The 8,653-nt window shown below is 49.9% G+C and overlaps 1 protein-coding gene across 1 annotated transcript in view; it reads left to right on the top strand.

Annotated features, from left to right (window-relative positions):
- Positions 1 to 702: 702 nt before the first annotated feature.
- RRM1 (ribonucleotide reductase catalytic subunit M1) overlaps positions 703 to 8,653 on the top strand; it is an 18,368-nt gene continuing 10,417 nt past the window's right edge. The window contains exons 1-6 of the mRNA XM_010706256.3: positions 703 to 791; positions 2,898 to 3,075; positions 3,499 to 3,599; positions 4,176 to 4,235; positions 6,035 to 6,074; positions 6,912 to 7,074. Coding sequence (XP_010704558.1) covers positions 723 to 791; positions 2,898 to 3,075; positions 3,499 to 3,599; positions 4,176 to 4,235; positions 6,035 to 6,074; positions 6,912 to 7,074 — 611 coding nt within the window. The 5' untranslated portion in view covers positions 703 to 722. The remainder of the gene's footprint in view (positions 792 to 2,897; positions 3,076 to 3,498; positions 3,600 to 4,175; positions 4,236 to 6,034; positions 6,075 to 6,911; positions 7,075 to 8,653) is intronic.

Here is an 8,653-nt window from a genome sequence, read left to right as displayed (position 1 = left end):
CGGAGCCCCGCCGGGCCACACGGCGTCGGTGCTGTGGGGATGGGCTCCTCGGCCTCCTCGCTGAAGGAGGTCGCGGCGAAGTGGGGGTCGAGCTCTGCTCTTGTCAGTAGGAGGAGAAATGATGGCCTTCGGTTGTGCCAGGGGGTGTTCGGGTTGGATATGAGGTAGAACTCTTTGCACGGGATGCCCGGGGAGGTGAGGGAGGTGTGATGGCGCCGGGCACAGCTGGCACTGAGGGACACGGAGTCACCAAGGTTGGAAAAGACCTCTCAGATCATCCGGTCCGACCAACCTACCGCCAAAATAACCCCGCTAAACCACGGCCCTCAGTGCTGCTGAGAGGCGTTTTGTCAGCACTGAGTGTTCCTTGAGCACACACGGCATGGTGGGATGGCTTGGGGTTGGATGTGGGGGTCTGGAGGCATTCAAGGCCAGGCTGGATGTGGCTCCGGGCAGCCTGAGCTGCTGGTTGCACATAGCAGGGGGTTGGAAGTGGGTGAGCACTGTGCTCCTTCGCAACCCAGGCCATTTTATCATTCTAGCTGGCTTTTCCAACCTTAAGGATTCAGTGAACCCAAATTGGTTGCCCTTGGTGACTCCCAACCTGGTTGGCTCTTAGTGTGAGGTGCTGGGTGGGATGCTGTGCTTAAATCATCGATTTCTTGTTGTTGGAGCTGCTGTTTGTAACCTCTTTCCCACCAGATGGACGCCAGGAGCGTGTCATGTTCGACAAGATCACGTCACGCATCCAGAAGCTCTGCTATGGGCTCAACGCTGACTTTGTGGATCCAGTGAGTGCCCTTTTTCCTGCTGGCCCATTCTCTGCCCCTCATGTATATTATCCAGGTGAAAAGAATATAATCACAGAACGATAGAATGGCCTGGGTTGAAAAGGATCTCAGAGATCGATTTTCAACCCCCCTGCTGTGTGCAGGTCACCAACCAGCAGCCCAGGCTGCCCAGAGCCACATCCAGCCTGGCCTTGAATGCCTGCAGGGATGGGGCATCCACAGCCTCCTTGGGCAACCTGTTCCACTGCCTCACCACCCTCTGCATGAAAAACTTCCTCCTCACATCCAACCCAAACCTCCCCTGGCTCACTTTCAAACCATTCCCCTTGTCCTGTCACCACCCACCCTCACAAACAGCCGTTCCCCCTCCTGTTTATCCGCTCCCTTCAAGCACTGAAGGCCACACTGAGGTCTCCCTGCAGCTTCTCTTCTCCAAGCTGAACAATCCCAGTTCCCTCAGCCTTTCTTCACAGCAGAGCTGCTCCAGCCCTCTGACCATCTCAGTGCCTCCTCTGGACCCGCTCCCAGAGCTCCACGTCCTTCCTGTGCTGGGGGCCCCAGCCCTGGACGCAGTGCTGCAGATGGGGCCTCACAAGAGCCGAGCAGAGGGGGACGATCACCTCCCTCCCCCTGCTGGCCACCCCTTTTTAATGCAGCCCAAAACACAGTTGGCTTTCTGGGCTAGCAGTGATCTCTGCCAAAAGCCAACAGCTGTGAGCAAGGTGGAGGTGTTATCTGCTGTTCACCTTCACAAAAAGAAAGCACAGCAACCTGTGCAGGAGCTGTTGGCAAATATATTTGTAACACATTTCTTTTAATTGTTTGTGTTCTGATGCTTTTTGCTTCACAGGCACAAAGTGTGAGGTTGAACTGTGGGAAGGTCTCTGCTTTACCTGTTCTAAACTGCTTTGGATAGATGGCCCAAATATGTTGGAGTGATTGAGCTTCTTGTGCTTAAAAAGAGTGGTTTGTCGCTCTGACTTACAAATATTGGTTGTGGCAGATTGCTCTCAATTTCAACCTGCAAAGCTATGTGGAAATCAGACCTTGAAGCTCTCTTAAAACAAGGTGCCCTGTCTGTCTGTCAGAACCCTCCTGCCATTGTAATGTCTGTTTCTTTTGAGCTGTGTGGGATTTGGGGTGTGTTTGATCCCACCCCCGTAAGCTCCTCTTTCCACAGCTTGTGCAGAGGATGACTCCTCGTTTATGGCTATGAGATTGGTTCTGCACACCTGCATAAAACATCTGTACATTTGCAGCTGCCATCTTGGGCTCTTCCCATCTCTGAGATCTACTGGTCTGTTTTCACATCTTAATTTGCAACTGTACAATAATTAGCATTCTTTACCAACAAGTGTGGTGCTCTTCAGCCATAGATGGGGAGGAGGAGCACTGGTGATTTGTTTTCATCTCGGCAAGGCTGAAACAAAGCTGTGATCTCAGTGGGAAGGATTTGGTGATGAAGACAAAAGCAAGATTCCTGTGCCTGCTGAGTGCTCCCACCTTCACGATGAAGCTAATTGAACACCAAGTTCTGCACTCTCCTGTGCTCTGCAGCAGTGTGTGTGCTTTTCCCAGGAGGGGTCCCAGCTGACAGGTGGAGGTTAGGCTGAGCTACGGTGCAAAAGCCAGCATATCCCAGCAGGGCTGGTTTTTTCCTCTCTTGCTGTATCACCGTAAGCATAGCACTTCCATGTCTCATCAGGCATTTTACAGTCAAGCTTCAGCTGGAGTTTCAAAACTTCCAAGCAAGCACTCTTTTAAATTGACTTTTTTGTGTGGTTTTTTTGGTTTTTTGTTTTTTTTCTGGTGAGCTTTGCTGTACTTCAATCCAGCCTTCAGGAAAGTGTCTGCTTAGAAAAGCTTGTTAATGGTTTTGTTCTGGTTTAATGGTTTCTGCTCTCTTTGCTTCTCCCTGCTCTCCCTCCTGCCCCTTTATCTCTTGGTTTAGAATTTTAGGAGCCAGTGTTTCGCTAGTTTTGATTTGCTTTTCTAATTAAGCAGTGCCAAAGGTATTGCTCAGAGTGGAGAATGTCTCGTACCCCGAAAGGCCAAAAGAAGGAGTGTTTCCACAGGTAGCTGATCTGCACTGTTTGCCTTTTCCAGGCCCAGATCACCATGAAGGTGATCCAGGGGCTGTACAGCGGAGTCACAACCGTGGAGCTGGATACCCTGGCTGCTGAGACAGCTGCAACCCTGACCACCAAGCACCCTGACTATGCTATTTTGGCAGCGAGGATTGCGGTGTCCAACCTGCACAAAGAAACTAAGAAAGTATTCAGTGGTAAGTCTGCCTGGGGGCATTTAGATGGTAATTAGTCAGAAAGGGAGAAGGGGTTTTAGAGGGTGTAAATACACAAATGTTCCTTCAGCAGAAGTTACAGAGTACTCAGAGTAATTAGAAATGCCATGGAGATGAAAACAGATCAGTGAGGAATGGAACTGATTGAAATCAGGATGCACCCACTGTCCTTCCCATTTATTCCATGTTACAAATCCTATGGAAACCATTACCAGGAAAGTGCTGAGGTCACCAGATCGGTGCTAACACTGAGCAGGTAGAAGAGAAGATGTGTTTGTGTGGACCTGGAAGGGATTACCTCTGAGGATGGGTAGTCCTGTCTGCTGAACCCTTGAAAACAAATGACAGATGTACGTTCACATAGCTCTGCAGTTACCTTTCTTATTAAATATGTTTCTGTTGTAGATGTGATGGACGATCTCTACAACTACATAAACCCTCACAATGGGAAGCACTCACCAATGATCTCCAAGGAAACACTCGACATAGTTTTGGCCAACAAAGATGTACGTAACACTTCCCCAGTCCCAAGTTTTGGAAATAGTGAACTAGTTCAGATGATTTATCTGCCTTATTTTTAGGGAAGCCATTTGTTTGGGGACGAAAAGCCCATATAGAAATGAATACAGATGATAAATGCCCTGGAGATTTTAAAAGAGGGTGTAAGAATGTCCTTCATGTAGGGGTGTTTTCCTGGAGGTCCTCTTTGTCCTGACAGCACAACGCCTTCATCTGGGAGAAAGTACTTGGTGCTGTAGCAATGTGTTTGTGCACAGAGGAGGGAGAGTCTCATTTCAAGCTGTTCCAGCCTCATGTTTTTATTGGGGAAGTTGCATTCCTGTTTTGATTATATCTTGTATTTCTTGGTGTAGCCAACAATTGTGCCCTGTACTTGAAAGAAATTGTGAACACTGTGTGTTTGTTGGAACCTGCCTGTTGCTCCCTCCTTCCTTCCCTCTGGTGTGGTGTCTGTTTCACTGGATCTTTGGGGCTGGAAATATCAAACAGTGACAGCATTGTTATACCTGAATATGAGGCCGCAGAAGTCAGATGATCTATTTTTCTCTTTTATTTCCCCTCAGCGCCTGAATTCTGCAATTATTTATGACAGAGACTTCTCCTACAACTATTTTGGCTTTAAGGTAAGAGCACATTACTCACCTTACTCAAGATAACCAAGCCCTGCCGTGTTGATGCTTTTCTGGAGCTGAGTCACCTGGGAGGGATGGGAATCCTTGCAGAATCATTAGGTTTGAGCAAGAAGGGCATCAGTGGGTTGGTAAAAACAGAGAGTACCTGCACCAGGGAGTTGCCTGACTGCATGACTCACGTGCTTTCTTCTTGGCTTTGCAGTGTGCCCATGGCTGTATAACATTTTAGCTGTCGGGCTCTAAGCTTCTGCAGCAGATAGCTCTGAATGTGGCTGGAAGCTTCCCAGCTCATGCTGTTCCTCAATAATCGAATTCTTAATAACCCAAAAAAGGATTTTTTGTTGTTTTGCCATTGTTTTGTGTAACAGTTCTCAGTGTGCCAACCTACGCGTTGTCTCCTTCCATGCTGCTGGAACATCTCCCCCACAGCCACACCTGTCTGCTGTGCCCCCACCATCTGCTGCTGCTCCCCTCCCTGCACGCCGTTCTGTGCTGAATGGCTTTGGGCTGTGATGCAGTGAGCTCTGCAGGGTTAGCTGGGGAGCACGTGGCTTTTCATCATAGAACCATGGGATGGCCTGGGTTGCAAAGGAGCACAGTGCTCACCCAGCTCCAACCCCCTGCTGTGTGCAGGTCACCAACCAGCAGCCCAGGCTGCCCAGAGCCACATCCAGCCTGGCCTTGAATGCCTGCAGGGATGGGGCATCCACAGCCCCCTTGGGCAACCTGTTCCACTGCCTCACCACCCTCTGCATGAAAAACTTCCTCCTCACATCCAACCCAAACCTCCCCTGGCTCACTTTCAAACCATTCCCCTTGTCCTGTCACCACCCACCCTCACAAACAGCCGTTCCCCCTCCTGTTTATCCGCTCCCTCCAAGCACTGAAGGCCACACTGAGGTCTCCCTGCAGCTTCTCTTCTCCAAGCCAAACAATCCCAGTTCCTTCAATCTTTCCTCATAGCAGAGCTCCTCCAGCTCTCTGATCATCTCAGTGCCCTCCTCTGAACTTGTTCCAAGAGCTCTTTCCATAGCATTCAGTGCTTCTGGTGGCTTGTTGGCCACTGTGGGTCTCCAGAACTGGTGATCTTTGTGTCCAGCTGTGTCTGGTAGCTTCTTCCACCAACACGTGTGCTGTGCTACACTCAGTGGGGGGGCAGGGGGCTGCAGTGAGGAAACCACTGTGGTGTGTGGATCAGAGCAGCTGCTGAATGGCCAAGGGTGGAAAGAAGGGACCTTGAGGGGGTGTTTGTGTGTTTCTGTATGTACATAGATACGCATTTCTGACCTTCCCTGCTGTAATTATTGCTGTCATTCGTTAGCCACAAGTCTAAAAGGCATCTGCTCCAAGTGTGAGATTACCATATTTGTTGGGCTGTGTGTTCAGCACCCCGCACAGCAGATTGTGATGCAGGTTGTCCAGAAAGCATTACCACAGTGTAATTAATTATGCTGAGAGATGGCATGATGGAGAACAGATGCTCTTCTGTTATCTAGTCTGAATTCACTGCGGGTTAAAAGGCAGCGATGAACCTTGCTGCTCCATGCTCCCCTGCCATCATCAAAGCAGAGTCCTCAGGGCTGGAGTCTCCTGGTGGGTTTCTTTGTCAGTCATTGGCCACCCAACATGCTGTGCAATTAACAGAAGGAGCAGTGGAGTGCAAGGCTGGTGCCTCTGTTGAAACCTGGGATGAAGAGCATGTGAATGCTTGGGGTTGGAGCTCTCTGTATTAATGGGATGTTTTTTAAGCTGGAAATGTGAATGACCACTGAAATGTTCTTCCTCCTTAGACTTTAGAGCGCTCCTACTTGTTGAAAATCAACTCGAAAGGTAAGAACCATCAGTATCAGCTCAGTGCATAATTGAAAATCAAAGCCATGGCACTGAGTAGGGAGTGGGGAGGTAGACAGGCTATCTCATGGCTTTCCTACAGAAATCCAGCCAAAGCACTCAGTACTGACTTGAGCCAGGTGAGATGCTCTCTGAGCACGTGCAGCATCTCTTCTTGGCCAGGAATCTGCCATCCCTCTGGTGGCTGGGCTGTGCTTGCATGAAAAACAGCTGATCACTGAAGAGTGGCACTGTGGCAAGTGTACAGGAGTGTTCCAAATAATGTCAGTGTGGCCTGGACAGCTGAGCTTCACCTGTCTGCTAGATAGACCCCAGTGCTTTGAGAGCTCTGGTTATCTAGGATGAACTAGTTTCTGTCTGAGAACCTCTTCCATGATGCTAAGCACTTGTAAATGAGTGTCAGTTGAAAGGGCTGCTGTGCTATCACTGCCAACCACTGCAGGCCTGACAATCCCAGGACACCAGAGGTGGAGGTGTTAATTGTAATGTCATAAATATAGAGAGCAATTGGATGCTGGCATGGATATTGGATTGCATTTTAACTGTTAATATAGATTTTTTTCCCCCTCATGAGAGCAGTGGAACAGGTTGCGGAGAGGGGCTGTGTGGTCTCAGCCCAGGAGTTCTTTATACTGCTCTGATCCTCTGGGCTGATTCCTGAGCTATAGACCTGCAGAGTCTCTATTCTCCTCTATTCTGTGGATCTATGAGAAATACAGCTCTTCAGGGGCCCATTGCACATCACAACTTGTTCCTCTAGTCTGTACTAACTGTAACATAACTGTTCTTGTCTCCCTTTTGCTGCTCTGTTTCCAGTTGCTGAGCGTCCTCAACACATGCTGATGAGGGTGGCAGTGGGAATCCACAAAAACGACATCGATGCTGCGATTGAGACTTACAACCTTCTGTCTGAAAGGTGGTTCACCCACGCCTCACCCACGCTGTTCAACGCAGGCACCAACCGGCCACAGCTCTCCAGGTACCTTTGGCTTCCAGGTGTGGAGCCCCAGTGCAAGACAGACAGGGAGCTGTTGGAGGGCGTCCAGAGGAGCCACAAAGATGAGCAGAGGCTGCAGCACCTCCCTACGAAGACAGGCTGAGGGAGCTGGGCTTGTTCAGCATGGAGAAGAGAAGCTGCGGGGTGACCTCAGTGCAGCCTGCAGGACCTAAAGGGACCTGGAACGTTGTGGGATTGATTTAGTTTAAGATTACTTGCAACAGTTCATGAGTAATTTCACATTCAGAACACCCAATGGGATGAATTGATCTATTTTTTGTTGTTGTTTAAGCTGCATTTGAAACGACTCTCCTCCCAACCCAACAGCAAAACAACATCAAATCATTTCTTCCCTCACTTCTTATTCTGTTTCTTACTGTCCCAGGGCTGTGCAGGTTTGTTCCATTGCTCTGCATCTCTCAGCGTGGGCTTTGCTTCCTGTGACACTGAGATCTGCAGCGGGGAGAGATACAGCAGTGCTGTCTTTGTTGTTCTCTTCTGACGGGGACACGGCAGCCTGCATTGCAGAACTGAAAGACCATTTTGAAGTGTTACCATCGCCGTGTGTGTGTGTAATTCCCCGCAGACCCACCTCCTTCCTTTGTCTCTCAGATTAATGGCATTGAAAGTGCCGGTCCTTTGCTGTGAGCTGTGCTGATGCGGGCCCTGCAGAGCTGTTTTCTCCTCCTTCCTTTGGTAGGGAAGCAGCTGGGGACTCTCAGGTCAAGGTGGGTCAGGACAGGTGCCTTTCTCATCCCTGCAGTTTTCAGATAATGTGCACGTTTCCAGGGGCTTTGCCTCGATGTTTACATTTGGAGGGCTTTGTGTTTTTATTTTTTCTCGGTAAAATGGCCATCAGCAAAAAAATGCATCAACACTGACTGTCAGCACCAGGTGAGCAGAGCCTGGCTGCCAGGCAGCACATCAGGTTGGGCTGCTGTGGGTTAATGAAGTTCATAGAATGGCCTGGGTTGCAAAGGAGCACAGTGCTCACCCAGCTCCAACCCCCTGCTGTGTGCAGGTCACCAACCAGCAGCCCAGGCTGCCCAGAGCCACATCCAGCCTGGCCTTGAATGCCTGCAGGGATGGGGCATCCACAGCCTCCTTGGGCAACCTGTTCCACTGCCTCACCACCCTCTGCATGAAAAACTTCCTCCTCACATCCAACCCAAACCTCCCCTGGCTCACTTTCAACCATTCCCCTTGTCCTGTCACCACCCACCCTCACAAACAGCCGTTCCCTCTCCTGTTTATCCGCTCCCTCCAAGCACTGAAGGCCACACTGAGGTCTCCCTGCAGCTTCTCTTCTCCAAGCTGAACAATCCCAGTTCCCTCAACCTTTCCTCACAGCAGAGCTGCTCCAGCCCTCTGACCATCTCAGTGTTCTGTATCTTTCTGGTTGTCACTACAGGATTCCTGCAGAACCCTGAGGTTCCTTCCAGCTTTGTGTTTGGCTAATGGAGGGAAATGCAGCCACAGAGCAGCAGAAAGCAGCCTCTCCCAGGATGCAGATGGTGCTTATGGTACTGTCATGCACCCTGACACATTAAACACCAATTTA

This window comes from Meleagris gallopavo, chromosome 1 (assembly GCF_000146605.3).
Source record: "Meleagris gallopavo isolate NT-WF06-2002-E0010 breed Aviagen turkey brand Nicholas breeding stock chromosome 1, Turkey_5.1, whole genome shotgun sequence".
In the NCBI taxonomy this organism is placed as follows: domain Eukaryota; kingdom Metazoa; phylum Chordata; class Aves; order Galliformes; family Phasianidae; genus Meleagris; species Meleagris gallopavo.
This window is presented reverse-complemented; position numbering and strand designations above follow the sequence as displayed.